Genomic DNA, 22,603 nt, shown 5'->3' with positions numbered 1-22,603 from the left:
ATGGCATTGGCGTTTCTCAACAAGTAGGGCGAGTCAAAATAATATTTTTCTACTCACTTACACGCGCGCGCGCGCGCACACACACACACACACACACACACACACACACACACACACACACACACACACTTTCACATAACTTTCGAAAGCCCTAGTCAATAAATTAAGGAATTGTGTAGCAATAAATATTCTGTTGCAAACTCTTTGGGGTAGGGGGCAGCATTTTCACTTTTGGATTAATAGCGTGCAGAATTTCAACTTCGTGCTACTCATGCCAATAATATAAGATATGCATATTATTAGTTGATTTGGATAGAAAATACTCTGAAGTTTCTAAAACTGTTTGAATCATGTCTGTGAGTATAACAGAACTTATGTAGCAGGCAAAACCCAGAGGACTAACAATTCAGATTCTTTTCTTTTTTAGGTCACTGTCTCTTCAATGATTTTCATTGGGAAACTAGATTTCTAAGGCACTTGTTTGCAGTTCCTACCGCTTCCACTGGATGTCACCAGTCTTTGGAAATTGGTTGAGGTTATTCCTTTGTGTAATGAAGAAGTACGGCCATCTTGGATTTGTGTCATTTGAAGTGTACGTTTTGAGAAGGCGCATGACTAGAAAAGTAGCGTGAGTTTGTTGTCTTCCTGTATTGAACACAGATTGTCCCGTCTACAATTTGATCGATTATTAACGTTTAAAAATACCTAAAGTTGTATTACAAAAGAAGTTTGAAATGTTTTGGCAAAGTTTACAGGTAACTTTTGAAATATTTTGTAGTGACGTTGCGCAAATTGGAAGCTGTTGGAAGCTGTTTTTTTCTGGATCAAACGCGCCAAATAAATGGACATTTTGGATATATATCGACGGAATTAATCGAACAAAAGGACCATTTGTGATGTTTATGGGACATATTGGAGTGCCAACAAAAGAAGCTTGTCAAAGGTAAGGCATGATTTATATTTTATTTCTGCGTTTTGTGTGGTGCCTGCAGGGTTGAAATATGCTACCTTCTTTGTTTACTGTTGTGCTATCACCAGATAACAGCATCTTATGCTTTGGCCGAAAAGCCTTTTTTGAAATCTGACATGTTGGCTGGATTCACGAGTGTAGCTTTAATTTGGTATCTTACATGTGTGATTTAATGAAAGATAAAATTTTATTTGAATTTGGCGCTCTGCATTTTCCCTGGCAAATGGCCAAGTGGGACACGACTGTCCCACCTATCCCAGAGAGGAACGCAACAGTTAACATTTTTGTAGGTTTGGCAACTTTTCCCAGAAAAAAAGAGCAGTCTGTTCATCCCATTGTTGAAACAGCAAGAAAATCAATGACTGCCAGAGGTGGAGCACCGTTGGTGCCCAATGAAGATGAATAAATGCAGTGATTGTGATTGTGCTCTAATTCTTCCATCCAGGATGCAATTTGGGTGGTCGACATCTGCAACGTGTTTGAAGGACATTGGACGTGACATTTGCCCAGCCTCAGGGGCCGGCTTGTCCACAATGAGGTAGACCTTCACCCCCTGCTCTCCACAAAGGTCATAGGACGGACGTTTATTGGTGAAAATGACACGTCCTGTGTCCTCCCGACGGTGGTGAACCTGCTAACGTTCCAGAGCCCTGAGGGACGGCAGGGACAATTTGCATTTTCACCTCTTCACTCTCTACCTCCCTCCCCCTCTCTCTCCCTCCTCTCCACCTCTCTCCCTTCTTTCTACCTCCCTCCCCCTCTCTCTCCCTCCTCTCCACCTCTATCTCCTTTTGTATCTCTCCCTCCCTCCCCTGCTCTCTTCCCTCCTCTTGCTGCTCTCTGTATCAGCTCTCCCTGTTCTCTCTTCTAGCCGAAGTCAGAATGTCAGGGCTGTAGAGGACGAGATTCCAGTCTATTGCATATGTCCCAGAATAAAACATGACACATATTTTGATGTAGAATAATCTCACCTTTTTTAATAAAGACCAAGTACCGTTAAAATACTGTATATGTTTTTGTATATAGATTTCATGTACTGTTGTTTAAACAACTCATGATTACAGTTTTTCTTGATTGCATTATCACATTCGTCCAAACAGAATTCAACTTTTTCAAATAATCCACAGAATCAAACTGAAACACGTTGGCCAAAATGACACATTCATTTAGCCAAACGCATTAAGACTCTCAAAATATGAAATACCTGACACAATATCAAATACCTCCTTCAATACATACAACCTATCTAATGTGATTTCAATCAATCGTTAAACAATGGCCCAATAAATACTGACTACAACGATCAATAGTAGCCTAACATGGTAAACCCTCTTGTGTCATGTGGTGATACTAGTATAGTTTGCACGGGCGGTAGGGTAGCCTAGTGGTTAGAGGGTTGGACTAGTAACCAGAAGGTTGCAAGTTCAAACCACTGACATGGTACAAATCTGTCATTCTGCCCCTGAACAAGGCAGTTAACCCACTGTTCCTAGGCTGTCATTGAAAATAAGAATTTGTTCTTAACTGACTTGCCGAGTTAAATAAAATAAAAAATAAATAAAAGGCAAGTAAACATATTATCAAAGCATTGGATGAATTATTTTTTTTCTTTAATTTATTTTTTACCAAAGATGACCAATGAAGAAAGAACGTCACTCAAGATCATGAATATCCAGAAGCAAAATGTTTATTTCACCTTTTTCCATTTATAGTGAGAGCGGAACGATCTTCCTCTGTGGGCCCCTCTACCTCTCCTTTGTTCTTGCCCTCGGCCTCTTACTTGGTCTATCCTTGCAAACAGCAACTCAGAGGAGATCTCTTTTATGCATGAATTGAACTGATTGCTGATTGAACAATTGTGAAAATAAGTTTTGCACACGTGCAGAAGAAGACCACATTCATGGTGGTAATTCGTATCAACTGTGACCTAATGTTTTCATTTTATTGGTCACGATTTACACAACTGAGTTTTGCGTCTTTTGTTAGAGAGTTGTGCGAAAATACGTAGCATTTGCATGTACGTAGCATTTGCACCCTTTCTACAGAGGCTTCTACATGTAACCTAAAAGGGTTATCCTATGGGGACAGCCAAAGAACCATTGTAGAACCCTTTTTTTCTAAGAGTGTATGTCTTTGTTACTTCAACAATATGTTGCTCATAAACTACGATACTTTTGTTCAATGTAGCTTCCCCCATATAAAACAAAGCCAAGTTTGAATTAACCCCTATAATGATACACTATTGTCTTAATTCCCCTAACTGCAGTTTTGTGCTCCATATTTTAGCTGAATTAGCAGGGGCATGGTTCATCCGCCCTTCCCCAGGAAAGAGGTTCCGTTTTAGGGTGCGGTGGAGTGAAGAGGGAGGGTATGTATGGTCAGGTGTGGTGCCATTGCTTTGACCGCTCGTTAGGCCCTGAGGACCAGACTAAATAGCCACAATAAAACCAGTGGATTGTTGGACAGGAAAGAAAGAAAGAAAGAAAGAAAGAAAGAAAGAAAGAAAGAAAGAAAGAAAGAAAGAGAGAGCAAGCACGCAAAAAACTATACATACCTTGGCCTAAACATTAGCGCCACAGGTAACTTCCACAAAGCTGTGAAAGATCTGAGAGACAAGGCAAGAAGGTGTGCCAAGAAGGTGTGCCATCTGTAGCTCAGTTGGTAGAGCATGGCGCTTGTAATGCCAGGGTAGTGGGTTCAATCCCCGGGACCACCCATATGTAGAATGTATGCACACATGACTGTAAGTCGCTTTGGATAAAAGCGTCTGCTAAATGGCATATATTATTATTATTATTATATATTTATAAATTTCAACATACCAATTAGGATCTGGCTAAAAATACTTGAATCAGTCATAGAGCCCATTGCCCTTTATGGTTGCGATGTCTGGGGTCCGCTCACCAACCAAGACTTCACAAAATGGGACAAACACCAAATTGAGACTCTGCACGCAAAATTCTGCAAAAATATCCTCCATGTACAACGTAGAATACCAAATAATGCAGAGCAGAATTAGATCGATACCCACTAATTATCAAAATCCAGAAAAGAGCCGTTAAATTCTACAAGCACCTAAAAGGAAGTGATTCACAAAACTTCCATAACAAAGCCATCACCTACAGAGAGATGAACCTGGAGAAGAGTCCCCTAAGCAAGCTGGTCCTGGGGCTCTGTTCACAAACACAAACACACCCCACAGAGCCCCAAGACAGCAGCACAATTAGACCCAACCAAATCATGAGAAAACAAAAAGATAATTACTTGACAGATTGGAAAGAATTAACAAAAAAACAGAGCAAACTGGAATGCTATTTGGCCCTAAAAAGAGAGTACACAGCGGCAGAATACCTGACCACTGTGACTGACCCAAACTTAAGGAAAGCTTTGACTATGTACAGACTCAGTGAGCATAGCCTTGCTATTGAGAAATGCCGCCGTAGGCAGACATGGCTCTCAAGAGAAGACAGGCTATGTGCTCACTGCCCAAAAAAATAGGTGGAAACTGAGTTGCACTTCCTAACCTCCTGCCCAATGTATGACCATATTAGAGACACACATTTCCCTCAGATTACACAGATCCACAAAGAATTCGAGAACAAATCCAATTTTGATAAACTCATATCTACTGGGTGAAATTCCAGAGTGTGACATCACAGCAGCAAGATTTGTGACCCTTTGCCATGAGAAAAGGGCAACCAGTGAAGAACAAACACCATTGTAAATACAACCTATATTTATGTTTATTTATTTTCCCTTTTCTACTGTAACTATTTGCACATCATGACAACACTCTATATTGACATAATATGACATTTGAAATGTCCTCTTTATTTTGGAACTTCTGTGAATGTAATGTTTACTGTTCATTTTTTAAAGTTAATTTCACTTTCTATTATACTTGCTTTCGCAATGTAAACATATGTTTCCCGTGCCAATACATCCCTTTGAATTGAATTGAAGGAGAGAGAGAGAGAGAGAGAGAGAGAGAGAGAGAGAGAGAGAGAGAGAGAGAGAGAGAGAGAGAGAGAGAGAGAGAGAGAGCGAGAGAGAGAGACAAACGATAGAGGACTAATCTGTTCCATCCATCCCCTTACTGTGAGTGGAGGCATGGAGGCAGCCAGCCATACAGGACAAGGTCACTAATTTATGAATAAATCCAATTAGTTGGAACATATTACTTCACCATCATTGATAAAAGCACTTTGAACAGAGAAGGAAAAATTGAAAATGCATTAGACCAATTTAACTGCTTTTCTAAAGGAAATGACCAATTAGTTAGAGAAACACTTTATAAAACACAGCTATATATCTATTCAAATCAGTCAGTGCAATTCTTTACACATTTAGGAGTAAATGTATTAATGCATTCATTAATTGTTTATAATTAAGAAATAAATAGAACACATATTAGTAGTGTTACTGGCTATGATGTCATATTTTATTTAGAAATAGAAAGAGAGAGACAGAGAGAGAGAGAGACAAGGTAGGGTGGTATACAGAAGATAGCCCTATTTGGAAAAATACCAAGGTCATATTATGGCAAGAACAGCTCAAATAAGCAAAGAGCAATGACAGTCCATCATTACTTTAAGACATGAAGGTCAGTCAATCTGGAAAATTTCAAGAACTTTGAAAGTTTCTTCAAGTGCAGTCGTAATAACAATCAAAAGCTATGATGAAACTGTCTCTCATGAGGACCCCCACAGGAAAGGAAGACGCAGAGTTACCTCTGCTGCAGAGGATACGTTCATTGGAGTTACCAGCCTCAGAAATTCTAGCCCAAAGAAAGACTCACAGAGTTCAAGTAATACACACATCTAACATCAACTGTTCAGAGGAGACTGCATGAATCAAGCCTTCATGGTCAAATTGCTTCAAAGAAAACACTATTAAAGGACACCAATAATAAGAAGACACTTGCTTCGGCCAAGAAACACGAGCCATGGACTTAGACCGGTGTAAATCTGTCTTTTGGTGACACTGTCTGAGATTTATTCAGAATGCAAGGTGCACGTAACCAGCATGGCTACCACATCATTCTGCAGCAATACGCCATCCCATCTGGTTTGCATTTAGTGGGACTATCATTATTTTTTCAACAGGATAATGACCCAACACATCTCCAGGCTGTTTAAAGGCTATTTGACCAAGAAGGAGAGTGATGGGGTGCTGCATCAGTTGACCTGGCCTCCACAATCACTTGACCTCAACCCAATTGAGATGGTTTGGGATGAGTTGGACCGCAGAGTGAAGGAAAAGCATCTAATTAGTGCTCAGCATATGTGGGAACTCCTTCAAGACTGCTGGAAAAGCATTCCAGGTGAAGCTAGTCTCAAGGTAATGCAGGCTATATTTAGATTTTTTTACACTTTTTTGCTTACTACATCATTCCATATGTGTTATTTCATAGTTTTGACGTCTGCACTATTATTGTACAATGTAGGAAAAAAAATCATTTTTTTTTTCATTGTGAATATAAAGAAACAACCTTGAATGAGTAGGTGTGTACAAACGTTTTACTGGTACTGTACATGATCGAATACAAATCTTAGAATCAACTACTAAAGACTACAAGAACCCACTGGATTCTCCAATTACATTGAATGAACTACAGAACAAAATACAAATCCTCCAACCCAAAAAAGGCCTGTGGTGTTGATGGTATCCTAAATGAAATGATAAAATATACAGAACACAAATTCAAATAGTAAAACTCTTTAAATAGCATCTTTAGCTCTGGCATGTTCCCCAATATTGGGAACCAAGGACTGATCACCCCAATGCACAACAGTGGAGACAAATTTGACCCTATGGGATACGAGTCAACAGCAACTTCAGGAAAATCCTGTGAATTATCAATAACAGCAGACTCGTACATTTCCTCAGTGAATGTACTGATCAAATGTCAAATTGGCTTAATAATAAATTACCATACGACAGACCACATATTCTTCCTGCACACCCTAATTGAGAAACAAACAAAACCAAAACAAAGGCAAAGTTTCCTCATACTTTGTTGATTTCGAAAAAGCATTTGACTCAATTTGGCACGAGGATCTTTTATGCAAATTGATGGAAAGTGATGTTGGGGGAAAAGCATACGACATTATGAAATCAATGTACAGTATTTGCTTGCGACAGTATTCACCCCCTTGGCATTTTCCTATTTTGTTACCTTACAACCTGGAATTAAAATAGATTTTTGTATAATTTGATTTACACAACATGCCTATGACTTTGAAGATGCAAAATATTTTTTATTACGAAACAAACAAGAAATACGATTTTTTTAAACTTGAGCGTCCATAACCATTCACCCCCCAAGGTCAAAACTCTGTAGAGCCACGCTTTTCACCAATTACAGCTGCAAGTCTCTTGAGGTATGTCTCTATAAACTAGGCACATCTAGCCACTGGGATTATTGCCCATTTTTCATGGCAAAGCTGCTCCAGCTCCTTCAGGTTGGATGGGTGTACAGCAATCTTACCACAGATTCTCAATTGTATTGGGCTTTGTTCTGGGCTTTGACTAGGCCATTCCAAGACATTTCAATGTTTCCCCTTAACTTCTCTAGGGTAGGGGGCAGCATTCAGAATTTTGGATGAAGAGCGTGCCAAAATTAAACTGCCTGCTACACAGGCCCAGAAGATAGGATATGCATATAATTGGTACATCTGGATAGAAAACAATCTAAAGTTTCCAAAACTGTTAGAATAGTGTTTGTGAGTATAACATAACTGATTTGGCAGGCGAACATCTGAGAAAATGCATTCAGGAAATAGGATTTTTCTATTCAATGCCATTACAGTGTCCATTGACTTAGGACTCAAATTGCAGTTCCTATGCCTTCCACTAGATGTCAGCAGTCTTTAGAAATGGTTTCAGGCTTGTATTCTGAACAATGAGGGAGTAAGAGCAGTCTGAATGAGTGGACCCTGCAGTGTCACAGAGCGTTTTCATGCGCGCGACCGAGAGAGTGCCTTTCTTGTTTCCCCCTTATATTGACGACATTATTGTCCGGTTGAAATATTATAAATTATTTAGGCTAAAAATAACCTGAGGATTGAATATAAACATCGTGTGACATGTTTCTATGAACTTTACGGATACAATTTGGATTTTTTTGTCTGCCTGTTGTGACTGTGTTTGAGCCTGTGGATTACTGAAGAAAACGCGTGATCAAAACAGAGGTTTTTGGATATAAAGAGAGACTTTATCGAGCAAAACAAACATTTATTGAGTAAATGAATGTCTTCTGAGTGCAACCATATGACGATCATCAAAGGTAAGTTATTCATTTTATCTATATTTCTGACTTGTGTAACTCTTCTACTTGGCTGGTTACGGTTTGTAATGATTTGTCTGCTGGGCGATGTTCGCAAATAATCTTAAGGTATGCTTTTGCCGTAAAGCATTTTTGAAATCTGACACAAGAAGTTCATCTTTAAACATATGTAAAATACTTGTATGTTTTCAAAATTTTTAGAATTAGTATTTCTGTATTTGAATTTGGCGTTCTGCAATTTCACTGGATGTTGGCCAGGTGGGAGATCCTGGTGAGGTTCAACCATTCAAGTGTTGCTTTAGTAGTATACTTCAGGTCATTCTCTTGCTGGAAAGTGAACCTCCATCCCAGTCTCAAATCTCAGAAAGACTGAAATAGGTTTCCCTCAAGAATTTTCTTGTATTTAGCACCATCCATCATTCCTTCAATTCTGACCAGTTTCCCAGTCCCTGCCAATGAAAAACATCCCATACAGCACGATGCAGCCACCACCATGCTTCACTGTGGGGATGGTGTTCTCGAGGTGTTGGGTTTGCGACAGACAGCATTTTCCTTGATGGACATAAAGCTACATTTTAGCCTCATCTGAAAAGAGTACCTTCTTCCATATGTTTGGGGAGTCTCCCACAAGCCTTTTGGTTAACACCAAAATGTGTTTGCTTTTTAAATCTGGCCACTCTTCCGTAGAGCTCAGCTCTGTGGAGTGTACAGCTTAAAGTGGTCCTATGGACAGCTCCTCCAATCATCACTGTGGAGCTTTGCAGCTCCTTCAGGGTTATCTTTGGTCTCTTTGTTGCCTCTCTGATTAATGCCCTCCTTGCCTGGTCCGTGAGTTTTGGTGGGCGGCCCTCTCTTGGCAGGTTTGTTGTGGTGCCATATTGTATATTTTTTACTAATGGATGTAATGGTGCTCCGTGGAATGTTCAAAGTTTTGAATATTTTTTATAAGCCAACCCTGATCGGTACTTCTCCACAACTTTGTCTGACCTGACCTGTTTGGAGAGCTCCGTGGTCTTCATGGTGTCGCTTGCTTGGTGGTGTCCCTTGCTTCGTGGTGTTGTAGACTCTGGATATATACTGAGATCTGTATATATACTGAGATCATGTGACAGATCATGTGACACTTAGATTGCACCCAGGTGGACTTTATTTAACTAATTGTTTGACTTCTGAAGGTAATTGGTTGCACCAAATCTTACTTACGGGCTTCATAGCAAATGCATGCATCACTTTTATGTATTTAAAAAATATAATGTTTTAATAACTTCTTTTTTTTTTTACATTTCTAAAAGAAAATATCTATTTTTCCACCAATTTGGACTATTTTGTGTCCATTACATGAAATCCAAATAAAAATACATTTAAATGACAGGTTGTTATGCATCAAAATAGGAAAAACACCACTGGGGATGAATACTTTGCAAGGCACTGTACGTACTTTCATTTCGGATGGGGCCACAGTGTCTCCTGACCCCTCCTGTCTCAGCCTCCAGTATTTATGCTGCATTAGTTTACAGTATGTGTCGGGGGACTAGTGTCAAGTCTGTTATATCTGGGGTTTTTCTCCTGTCTTATCCGGTGTCATGTGTGAATTTAATTATACTCTCTCTAATTCTCTCTGTCTCTCTTTCTTTCTTTCTTTCTTTCTCTCGGAGGACCTGAGCCCTAGGACCATGTCTCAGGACTACATGGCATGATGACTCCTTGCTGTCCCCAGTCCACCTGGCTGTGCTGCTGCTCCAGTTTCAACTGTTCTGCCTGCGGTTACCGGACGTGCTACCTGCCTGTTCTGCCTGACCTGCCTGTTCTGCCTGACTTATTCACCGGAATTGCTACCTGTCCCAGACCTGCTGTTTTCAACTCTCTTTAGACAGCAGGAGCGGTAGAGATACTCTCAATGATCGGCTATGAAAAGCCAACTGACGTTTACTGACTTGTTGCACCCTCGACATCCACGGTGATTATTATTATTTGACCATGCTGGATATTTATGAACATTTGAACATCTTGGCCATGTTCTGTTATAATCTCCACCCGGCACAGCCAGAAGAGGACTGGCCACCACTCATAGCCTGGTTCCTCTCTAGGTTTCTTCCTAGGTTTTGGCCTTTCTTGGGAGTTTTCCTAGCCACCGTGCTTCTACACCTGCTAGCTTTTGGGGTTTTAGGCTGGGTTTCTTTACAGCACTTTGATATATCAGCTTATGTAAGAAGGGCTATATAAATACATTTGATTTGATTTCATACCATTTATTTTCCAGGGATTGAATGTTAGCTAGCAGAACAGAAGGCAAGGGCAGATTAGCCACTTGTTACCTGATCGTCATAAGACATCCTGATCTCTATCCGTGAAACATACGTTTCCTTTTCCAGCGAATCACAGGGATCTGGGCCTGGTCGGGTGTCCGTAATATATCCCTCATGTCGGACTCATTGAAGAAGAACTCCTCATCCAACCTGAGGTGAGTAATTCCAGTTCTGATGTCCAGAAGGTATTTTTGGTCAAAAGAGATGGCAGCAGCAGCATTATGTAAAAAACAAGTTACAAACAACGCTAAAAAACAAACTAAATAGTAGGTTGGTTAAGAGCCGACAAGACGGCAGCCCTCCCTTCTGGCGCCCTTGGATTTTCTTCATTTCACTTCACCAATTTGGACAATTTTGTGTATGTTCATGACATAAAAATACATTTCAATTACAGATTGAAATGCAACAAAATTGGAAAAATGCCAAGTGGTATGAAAACCTTTGCAAGGCACAGTACACAAACAAAAAGTGTGCATTTAAAATTGGCAAAAAACACACACATTTCTTTCCACAGGGCCGTGGGGTGAGACAGGGATGCAGCTTAAGCCCCACCCTCTTCAACATATATATCAACACATTTTCGAGAGCACTAGAACTGTCTGCAGAACCCGGCCCCACCCTGCTAGAATCTGAAGTCAAATGTCAACTGTTTGTTGACTATCTGGTTCTTCTGTCCCCAACCTAGGAGGGCCTACAGCAGCACCTAGATCCTCTGCACAGATTCTGTCAGACCTGGGCCATGACAGTACATCTCATTCAGACAAAAATAATTGTGTTCTAAGAAAGGTCCAGTTGCCAGGACCACAAATACAAATTCCATTTAGACACTGTTGCCCTAGAGATCACAAAAAATTATACATACTTCAGCCTAAAAATCAGCGCCATGGGTAACTTCCACAAAGCTGTGAACGATCTGAGAGACAAGGCAAGAAGGGCATTCTATGCCATCAAAAGGAACATAAATTTGACATACCAATTAGGATCTGGCTGAAAATACTTGAATCAGCTATAGAACCCATTTCCCTTTATGGTTGTGAGGTCTGTTGTCCGCTCACCAACCAATAATTCAAAAAATGAGACAGCATATTGAGAATCTGCATGCAGAATTCTGCAAAAATATCCTAAGTGTACAATGTAAAACACCAAATAATGCATGCACAAAGAATTAAGCTGATACCTGCTGATTATCAAAATCCAGAAAAGAGCCTATAAATTCTACAACCTCCTAAAAGGAAGTGATTCACAGTCCTTCCAATACAAAGCCATCACCTACAGAGAGATTAACCTGGAGAAGAGTCCCCTAAGCAAGCTGGACCTGGGGCTCTGTTCACAAACACAAACAGACCCCACAGAACCCCAGGACAGCAACAAGATTTGACCCATCCAAATCATGAGAAAACAAAAAGATAATTACTTGACATATCGGAAAGAATTTACAAAAGAACAGAGCAAACTGGAATGCTATTTGGCCCTAAACTGTGCCTCAGGTTCATCTCTCTGGCAGAATACCTGACCACTGTGACTGACCCAAAATGAAGGAAAGCTTTGACTATGTACAGACTCAGTGAGCATATCCTAACTATTGAGAAAAGCTGCCGTAGGCAGACCTGGCTCTCAAGAGAAGACGGGCTATGTGCACACTGCCCACAAAATGAGGTGGAAACTGAGCTGCACTTCCTAACCTCCTGCCAAATGTATGACCATATAAGAGACACATATTTCCCTCAGATTACACAGACACACAAGGAATTTCAAAAAGAATCCAATCTTGATAAACTCCCCTATCTATTGGGTGGAAAACCACAGTGTGCCGTCACAGCAGCAAGATGTGTGACCTGTTGCCACAAGAAAAGGGAAACCAGTGGAGCACAAACACCATAGTAAATACAACCTTTATTTAACAGTATTTATTTTCCTTGTTGTCCTTAACTATTTGCACATAATATGACGTTGGAAATGTCATTATTCCTTTGGAGTGTTTACTGGTAATTTTTTAGTTGTTTATTTCACTTTTGTTTATTATCACTTGCTCTGGCATATTTCCCATGCCAATAAAGCCCTTGACTTGAAATTGAACATATCTATATATGACAGAGATAGAGAGAGATTTAAATACCCTTAGGGAAGCTCTCTAACAGACAAACCAACTATACAGTACATACAAGTTCTCCACATAAAGGCAGAACGGTAGAAAGGCAGAATGGTAGAAAGGCAGGAAGACGGAACGGTAGGAAGACAGAAAGGAAGGAAGACGGAAAGGCAGGAAGACAGAAAGACAGGAAGACAGAAAGGCAGGAAGACAGAAAGGCAGGAAGACGGAAAGGCAGGAAGACGGAACGGCAGGAAGACGGAACGGCAGGAAGACAGAAAGGCAGAAAGACAGAAAGGCAGGAAGACGGAACGGCAGGAAGACGGAAAGGCAGGAAGACAGAAAGGCAGGAAGACAGAAAGGCATGAAGACAGAAAGGAAGGAAGACGGAAAGGCAGGAAGACAGAAAGGCAGGAAGACAGAACGGCAGGAAGACAGAACGGCAGGAAGACGGAAAGGCAGGAAGACGGAAAGGCAGGAAAACAGAACGGCAGGAAGACGGAAAGGCAGGAAGACGGCAGGAAGGCAGGAAAACAGAGGACGGCAGGAAGACGGAAAAGGCAGGAAGACAGAACAGAAAGGCAGGAAGACGGAACGGCAGGAAGACGGAGGAAGACGGCAGGAAGACGGAAACGGCAGGAAGACAGAAAGGCAGGAAGAAGGAACGGCAGGAAGACGGAACGGCAGGAAGACAGGAACAGAACGGCAGGAAGACAGAAAGGCAGGAAGACAGGAACGGCAGGAAGACGGAAGGAACGGCAGGAAGACGGAACAGCAGGAAGACGGAAAGGCAGGAAGACAGGAAAGGCAGGAAGACGGAACGGCAGGAAGACGGAAAGGCAGGAAGACGGAACGGCACAAAGACAGAACGGCAGGAAGACAGATATGCCGGCAGGAAGACAGTCACGGCCGGGGGAAGACGGAAAGGCAGGAAGACCGGAAAGGCAGGAAGACAGAACGGCAGCACTATGGATTCTGACAGTTGATGAGCATATCTGAGGGCCAAAAGCTACAAAGAATAAAACAATACAATCTCTCAGGGATTCTACGGACGACAGTATGGAAATTCACAGCTTCATTATTCATAGGGCGAGATAAAACAGAGAGAATGTGTGAGTATGTGTGAGCCTGTGTGTGTAGATTTGTAACTAGGCATCCATGTGGGTGCCAGAAGTTCTCACAAGGACAGTAAAACAAGTAAAACTCTGGCCAGTGGGGACATTTTTCCCAGTAGGTAAAATGCTGTTTTAGGGTTAGAATAAAGGTTAGGGTTAGAATACAGGTTAGGGTTAGAATAAAGGTTAGGGTTAGGGTTAGAATAAAGGTTAGGGTTAGAATAAAGGTTAGGGTTAGGGTTAGAATAAAGGTTAGGGTTAGAATAGAGGTTAGGGTTAGGGTTAGAATAAAGGTTAGGGTTAGAATAGAGGTTAGGGTTAGGGTTAGAATAAAGGTTAGGGTTAAGGTTAGAATAAAGGTTAGGGTTAGAATAAAGGTTAGGGTTAGAATAAAGGTTAGGGTTAGAATAAAGGTTAGGGTTAGGGTTAGGGTTAGAATAAAGGATAGGGTTAGGGCTTACATTTAGGGTTGAGAGTTAGGGATAGGTATAGTTTTAGTGTTATGAGTTTGGGGTTCTGGTTACGTTAAGGGTTAAGGTTAGATGTAGGGTTATGGGTTGTGATGTAGGCTTAGGGGTTGTGGTTAAGTTAAGGGTTAAGGTTAGATGTAGGGTTATGGGTTATGGTTAAGTTAAGGGTTAAGGTTAGATGTAGGGTTATGGGTTATGGTTAAGTTAAGGGTTAAAGGTTAAGGTTAGATTTAGGGTTATGGGTTATGGTTAAGTTAAGGGTTAAGGTTAGATGTAGGGTTATGGGTTATGGTTAAGATAAGAGTTAAAGGTTAAGGTTAGATGTAGGGTTATGGGTTATGGTTAAGTTAAGGGTTAAGGTTAGATGTAGGGTTATGGTTTACGGTTAAGTTAAGGGTTAAGGTTAGATGTAGGGTTATGGGTTATGGTTAAGTTAAGGGTTAAAGGTTAAGGTTAGATGTAGGGTTATAGGTTATGGTTAAGTTAAGGGTTAAGGTTAGATGTAGGGTTATGGGTTATGGTTAAGTTAAGGGTTAAGGTTAGATGTAGGGTTATGGGTTATGGTTAAGTTAAGGGTTAAAGGTTAAGGTTAGATTTAGGGTTATGGGTTATGGTTAAGTTAAGGGTTAAGGTTAGATGTAGGGTTATGGGTTAAGGTTTAAGGGTTAAGGGTTAAGGTTAGGTGTAGGGTTATGGGTTATGGTTAAGTTAAGGGTTAAAGGTTAAGGTTAGATGTAGGGTTATGGGTTATGGTTAAGTTAAGGGTTAAGGTTAGATGTAGGGTTATGGGTTATGGTTAAGTTAAGGGTTAAGGTTAGATGTAGGGTTATGGCTTATGGTTAAGTTAAGGGTTAAGGTTAGATGTAGGGTTATGGGTTGTGGTTAAGTTAAGGGTTAAGGTTAGATGTAGGGTTATGGGTTATGGTTAAGTTAAGGGTTAAGGTTAGATGTAGGGTTATGGCTTATGGTTAAGTTAAGGGTTAAGGTTAGATGTAGGGTTATGGGTTGTGGTTAAGTTAAGGGTTAAGGTTAGATGTAGGGTTATGGGTTATGTTTAAGTTAAGGGTTAAGTTTAGATGTAGGGTTATGGGTTAAGGGTTAAGGTTAGATGTAGGGGGTTAAGGGTTAAGGGTTAAGGTTAGATGTATAGTTATGGTTAAGGGTTAAGGGTTAAGGGTTAAGGTTAGATGTAGGGTTAGGGGTTATGGAAAATTGGATTTTGGATGGGAATCAATTAAACAAGGAGAACAGGGTTAGGAGAACAATACACAAAATGTGGCTCCCGAGTAGCGCATTGGTCTAAGGCACTGCATCTCAGTGCAAGAGGGTCACTACAGTCCTTGGTTCGAATGCCGGCTGTATCACATCTGGCTGTGATTGGGAGTACCATAGGGCGGCACACAATTGGCTTAGAATTGTCCGTGTTGGCCCGGGGTAGGGGAGGGTTTGGCCCGGGGTAGGGGAGGGTTTGGCCCGGGGTAGGGGAGGGTTTGGCCCGGGGTAGGGGAGGGTTTGGCCGGGGTAGGGGAGGGTTTGGCCGGGGTAGGGGAGGGTTTGGCCCGGGGTATGGGAGGGTTTGGCCCGGGGTAGGGGAGGGTTTGGCCCGGGGTATGGGAGGGTTTGGCCCGGGGTAGGGGAGGGTTTGGCCCGGGGTAGGGGGGTAGGGGAGGGTTTGGCCGGGGTAGGGGAGGGTTTGGCCGGGGAAGGGGAGGGTTTGGCCCGGGGTAGGGGAGGGTTTGGCCGGGGTAGGGGGGGCGGGTTTGGGGGGGAAGGGGAGGGTTTGGCCCGGGGTAGGGGAGGGTTTGGCCGGGGTAGGGGAGGGTTTGGCCCGGGGTAGGGGAGGGTTTGGCCCGGGGTAGGGGAGGGTTTGGCCCGGGGTAGGCGGTCATAAGAATTTGAGAATTTGTTCTTAAAACTGACTTGCCTAGTTAAATGAAGGTTAAATACATAAAAAAAATGCATAACTCTATTGTGTGTGTGTGTGTGTGTGTGTGTGTGTGTGTGTGTGTGTGTGTGTGTGTGTGTGTGTGTGTGTGTGTGTGTGTGTGTGTGTGTGTGTGTGTGTGTGTGTGTGTGTGTGTGTGTGTGTGTGTGTGTGAGTGGTAGCACTCCTTCTCTTAACGCTGATCCCATCTCATCATGCTAGATCTGCCTCATTCTCCCGGAAGAATCTTTATGTCTTGGCAATGACTTCAAACACTCACATTAACATTTTGCTATGTTGCACATACATATACAGAGTATTCTGAAGGAATTCAGGCCCCTTGAGAGAGGAGGGCAGAGAGAGAGAGGATAACCGAGAGAGTGAGAGGAGGACAGAGAGAGACGCATGGCTCTCGACCTTCGTCTCTCCCGAGCCCGTACGGGAGTTGTAGCGATGAGAAAAGATAGTAACTACTAACAATTGGATGACATGAAATTGGGGAGAGAAAAAAAGAAGGAGGACAGAGAGAGAGAGGAGGACAGAGAGAGAGGAGGACAGAGAGAGAGAGGAGGACAGAGAGAGAGAGGAGGACAGAGAGAGAGAGGAGGACAGAGAGAGGAGAACAGAGAGAGAGGAGGACAGAGAGAGAGCAGAACAGAGGAATAGAAGGACAGAGAGAAATGAGGACAGAGAGAAAGGAGGACAGAGAGAAATGAGGAAAGAGAGAAAGGAGGACAGAGAGAGAGGAGGACATAGAGAGAGTAGGACAGCGAGAGAGGAGGACAGAGAGAGAGGAGGGCAGAGAGAGAGGAGAACAGAGAAAAAGGAGGACAGAGAAAGAGAAGGACAGAGAGAGAGGAGGACAGAGAGAGAGGAGGACAGGTAAAGAAGAGGACAGATAGAAAGGAGAACAGCAAGAGAGGAGGACAGAGAGAGAGGAGGACAGCGAGAAATGAGGACAGAGAGAGAGGAGGACATAGAGAGAGGAGGACAGAGATAGAGAAGAACAGAGAGAAAGGAGGTCAGAGAGAGAGAGGAGGACAGAGAAAAGAACAGAGAGAGAGGATGACAGAGAGAAAGGAGGACAGAGAGAGAGGAGGACAGAGAAATAGGAGGACAGAGAAAGAGGACCGAGATAAATGAGGACAGAGAGAAAGGAGGACAGAGAGAGAGGATGACAGAGAGAAAAGAGGACAGAGAGGACAGAATAAGAGAGATAAAAAAGAGATCCAGAACAACAGATAAAGAAAGGGACATATATAAACAAGAGAATAGTGTAACTTACGATGTGGAGCATGAGATAGTCTCCAAGACCTGGAGCACTGTCTATCCGGACCAGGATGCCGTCCTTTAGGGAGGTACTGAACCCCACGGTCAGCCTGTCTGTACGCGTGCTGGGCCTCTCGTTGGCTGGCCATTTGAACGTGATGAGGCCTCCTCCTTTCCCAAAGATATAGGTGGTCCCAGCTGAGGAGAAATAGGATAGAGAGGGAGAGAGAGAGAGAAGATGAGCTGAAAGACTTACACCAGATGGGTATGGTTCAATGCAAAGTAAAAGTAGGGGAATGTTAAGCAGCCCACCAAACTATTTAATTGGAATATTGTGTTGATTATTGGTGTTTTGTTCTATTGTTGTTCTGTTGCTGTTCTGTGTGTTTGCCTTGTCTGTGTTGTTCTGTGTTTGTGTTAAGAAACCAAAATTACGATTACCACAAGAGATATTATTTGTTACAACACACAAGCACACACACACACTAGCCTTCAATTGTCCTCCTCAAGATACAGCAAAACACTGTAAACACTAGCACTGCCTTCAGATGTCCTCCTCAAGATACAGTAAAACACTGTAAACACGAGCACTGCCTTCAGATGTCCTCCTCAAGATACAGTAAAACACTGTAAACACGAGCACTGCCTTCAGATGTCCTCCTCAAGATACAGTAAAACACTGTAAACACGAGCACTGCCTTCAGATGTCCTCCTCAAGATACAGTAAAACACTGTAAACACTAGCACTGCCTTCAGATGTCCTCCTCAAGATACAGCAAAACACTGTAAACACTAGCACTGCCTTCAGATGTCCTCCTCAAGATACAGCAAAACACTGTAAACACTAGCACTGCCTTCAGATGTCCTCCTCAAGATACAGTAAAACACTGTAAACACTAGCACTGCCTTCAGATGTCCTCCTCAAGATACAGCAAAACACTGTAAACACTAGCACTGCCTTCAGATGTCCTCCTCAGGTTTCGGGGGCCGAGTAGGCCGTAGACTTTGAAAACAAATCTGTTTTTAATTTTCTACAGTAAGTCGTCTAGAGAAGCATCACCTGTACCAAGTCTCACAAGAGGTTTTTGAACAACTGCTGTTTGCACCTGGGTCAGAAAAGTCGTAATTCAGCATCTGATTGGCTTTATCCCAGCCTCCATGGAGAATACTGTGACCTATATATAACTCCCTCCAAAAAGGATTAGCTATACAGATTTTGACAAATGAATTCTCCAGTTCACATGTATTATAGCTGAGAAGATCGCAGCATGACGTACTCCTCTGAAAAACACACAGACAGACTCCATTACTGTCGTTTTGGATAAGTTAAATAGTCATTTTGAGAGAGACATCTTATTGGCATGACTTGTGTTTGTGTGAACATATGTGCAGTAAAGCTTGCTTATGTTGAAATATGCACTTTGTGTGTATGTGTGTGTGTGCGTATGTGTGTGTGTGTGTGCGTGTGTGCGTATGTGTGTGTGTGTGTGCGTGTGTGCGTATGTGTGTGTGTGTGTGTGTGTGTGTGTGTGTGTGTGTGTGTGTGTGTGTGTGTGTGTGTGTGTGTGTGTGTGTGTGTGTGTGTGTGTGTGTGTGTGTGTGTGTGTGTGTGTGTGTGAAGGGATGGGCAGAAAAATTACAAAATGCAATTAGAAAAAAAAAAGAAAAAAAAGATACATTTATAAAAGAGAAACTTGTAAATACTTATATTTTGAAATGTATTTAATTAGAAATACATGTATAATGTATTTTAAATAACACAAATGCATTTGCAAAGTTGCAGCAAAAACAATCTCAGTAGCGGTTACAGAGAGGGTCTACTATCTGTGGAAGCTTAGTTGAATGCACTAACTGTAAGTCACTCTGGGAAGTACTTTAGAATTAAAGTATTTGTTACAAAATACTGTACTTCCCAAAGTAACACACATTACTAAATACGTCGTAGTATTTACGTACAAATATTGCAAATACATGTAACAGATATACTACCAATCTCTGCATACAGGCTTGTGTGTGTGGTTAACCCAGCTGACTCTACCTCTACCTCTCTAGTTGTGTTACTGTGTGGTGTGAGGCTATAACTCAGACGGCTCTACCTCTACCTCTACCTCTCTAGTTGTGCTACTGTGTGGTGTTCTAGTTGTGCTACTGTGTGGTGTGAGGCTATAACTCAGATGGCTCTACCTCTACCTCTCCAGTTGTGTTACTGTGTGGTGTGAGGCTATAACTCAGATGGCTCTACCTCTACCTCTCTAGTTGTGTTACTGTGTGGTGTAAAGCTATAACTCAGATGGCTCTACCTCTACCTCTCTAGTTGTGTTACTGTGTGGTGTAAGGCTATAACTCAGATGGCTCTACCTCTACCATTCTAGTTGTGTTACTGTGTGGTGTGAGGCTATAACTCAGATGGCTCTACCTCTACCTCTCTAGTTGTGTTACTGTGTAGTGTGAGGCTATAACTCAGATGGCTCTACCTCTACCTCTCTAGTTGTGTTACTGTGTGGTGTGAGGCTATAACTCAGATGGCTCTACCTCTACCTCTCTAGTTGTGCTACTGTGTGGTGTGAAGCTATAACTCAGATGGCTCTACCTCTACCTCTCTAGTTGTGTTACTGTGTGGTGTGAGGCTATAACTCAGATGGCTCTACCTCTACCTCTAGTTGTGTTACTGTGTGGTGTGAGGCTATAACTCAGATGGCTCTACCTCTACCTCTCTAGTTGTGTTACTGTGTGGTGTAAGGCTATAACTCAGATGGCTCTACCTCTACTCTTACTCTTTGGTTTGTGTTTGGGGGAACTTGTGACCCTCAGTGGGACAAAAACACGGACAACCTGTCTCTCTCTCTCCACTCACAATCAGGTAAACATTTATATCACATGTACATTCATGACCAAGCATTTGCACTTTAGAAAGGACTGCAGGGTAAAAACTATGCAGGGTACAGATACTGTAGGACTGCAGGGTAAAAACTATGCAGGGTATAGATACTGTAGGACTGCAGGGTAGAGATACTGTAGGACTGCAGGGTATAGATACTGTAGGACTGCAGGGTAAAAACTATGCAGGGTACAGATACTGTAGGACTGCAGGGTAAAAACTATGCAGGGTATAGATACTGTAGGACTGCAGGGTATAGGTACTGTAGGACTGCAGGGTATAGATACTGTAGGACTGCAGGGTAAAAACTATGCAGGGTACAGATACTGTAGGACTGCAGGGTATAAACTATGCAGGGTACAGTTACTGTAGGACTGCAGGGTATAAACTATGCAGGGTACAGATTGGCCTGCAAGGTATAAACTATGTAGGGTACAGATAGGACTGCAGGGTATACACTATGCAGGGTATAAACTATGCAGGGTACAGATAGGGCTGCAGGGTACAGATAGGACTGCAGGGTACAGATACAGTAGGACTGCAGTGTATAAACTATGCAGGGTACAGATAGTACTGCAGGGTATAAACTATGTAGGGTACAGATACTGTAGGACTGCAGGGTATACACTATGCAGGGTATAAACTATGCAGGAGGGTATAAACTATGCAGGGTACAGATAGGACTGCAGGGTACAGATACTGTAGGACTGCAGGGTATAAACTATGTAGGGTATAGATACTGTAGGACTGCAGGGTATAAACTATGCAGGGTACAGATAGGACTGCAGGGTACAGATACTGTAGGACTGCAGGGTATAAACTATGCAGGGTACAGATAGGACTGCAGGGTTTAAACTATGCAGGGTACAGATACTGTAGGACTGCAGGGTATAAACTATGCAGGGTACAGATACTGTAGGACTGCAGGGTTTAAACTATGCAGGGTACAGATACTGTAGGACTGCAGGGTATAAACTATGCAGGGTACAGATACTGTAGGACTGCAGGGTATAAACTATGCAGGGTACAGATAGGACTGCAGGGTACAGATACTGTAGGACTGCAGGGTATAAACTATGCAGGGTACAGATAGGACTGCAGGGTATAAACTATGCAGGGTACAGATAGGACTGCAGGGTTTAAACTATGCAGGGTACAGATACTGTAGGACTGCAGGGTATAAACTATGCAGGGTACAGATACTGTAGGACTGCAGGGTTTAAACTATGCAGGGTACAGATACTGTAGGACTGCAGGGTTTAAACTATGCAGGGTACAGATACTGTAGGACTGCAGGGTTTAAACTATGCAGGGTACAGATACTGTAGGACTGCAGGGTTTAAACTATGCAGGGTACAGATACTGTAGGACTGCAGGGTATAAACTATGCAGGGTACAGATACTGTAGGACTGCAGGGTTTAAACTATGCAGGGTACAGATAGGACTGCAGGGTATAAACTATGCAGGGTACAGATACTGTAGGACTGCAGGGTTTAAACTATGCAGGGTACAGATACTGTAGGACTGCAGGGTTTAAACTATGCAGGGTACAGATACTGTAGGACTGCAGGGTTTAAACTATGCAGGGTACAGATACTGTAGGACTGCAGGGTATAAACTATGCAGGGTACAGATAGGACTGCAGGGTATAAACTATGCAGGGTACAGATACTGTAGGACTGCAGGGTTTAAACTATGCAGGGTACAGATACTGTAGGACTGCAGGGTTTAAACTATGCAGGGTACAGATACTGTAGGACTGCAGGGTTTAAACTATGCAGGGTACAGATACTGTAGGACTGCAGGGTATAAACTATGCAGGGTACAGATACTGTAGGACTGCAGGGTTTAAACTATGCAGGGTACAGATACTGTAGGACTGCAGGGTTTAAACTATGCAGGGTACAGATACTGTAGGACTGCAGGGTATAAACTATGCAGGGTACAGATACTGTAGGACTGCAGGGTTTAAACTATGCAGGGTACAGATACGAATTACAAAGTAGCAATGCATCAGAATGCACAGCAAAATGCATAATCCTGGATTGGAGTCTCAAATAGATCCCTGATAACTTCTCACAGTCCATCATAATGCCAAATGCTTCTTCAATACACTGCCAATGGTCTTTATTATATTTCTGATGGCTAAAGAAGCAACATCAGGCGTACCTCAGTTCTTCTCTTCCCATTTGGGAAATTTGGTTGCCCTGTGATACTGAATAATGTATGCAGTCATTACTCAGTGAGTTAATGAATAAAGATCCTTTTGGCTTGGGGAGTGCCCTTGCAGCCT

General features: G+C 42.3%; 1 protein-coding gene across 5 annotated transcripts in view; it reads right to left on the bottom strand.

Annotated features, from left to right (window-relative positions):
* Positions 1 to 22,603, bottom strand: part of LOC118368043 (neurexin-3a-like) — a 727,496-nt gene that overhangs the window by 161,130 nt on the left and 543,763 nt on the right. For all 5 annotated transcript variants that reach the window (XM_052496442.1, XM_052496443.1, XM_052496444.1 and 2 more), the window contains one exon: positions 17,448 to 17,629. In XM_052496442.1, the coding sequence (XP_052352402.1) occupies positions 17,448 to 17,629 (182 nt within the window). The remainder of the gene's footprint in view (positions 1 to 17,447; positions 17,630 to 22,603) is intronic.

This window comes from Oncorhynchus keta, chromosome 35, assembly GCF_023373465.1.
Source record: "Oncorhynchus keta strain PuntledgeMale-10-30-2019 chromosome 35, Oket_V2, whole genome shotgun sequence".
In the NCBI taxonomy this organism is placed as follows: Eukaryota; Metazoa; Chordata; class Actinopteri; order Salmoniformes; family Salmonidae; genus Oncorhynchus; species Oncorhynchus keta.
The sequence above is the reverse complement of the archived record's forward strand: the minus strand, read 5'-3'. Positions and strand labels throughout refer to the sequence as shown.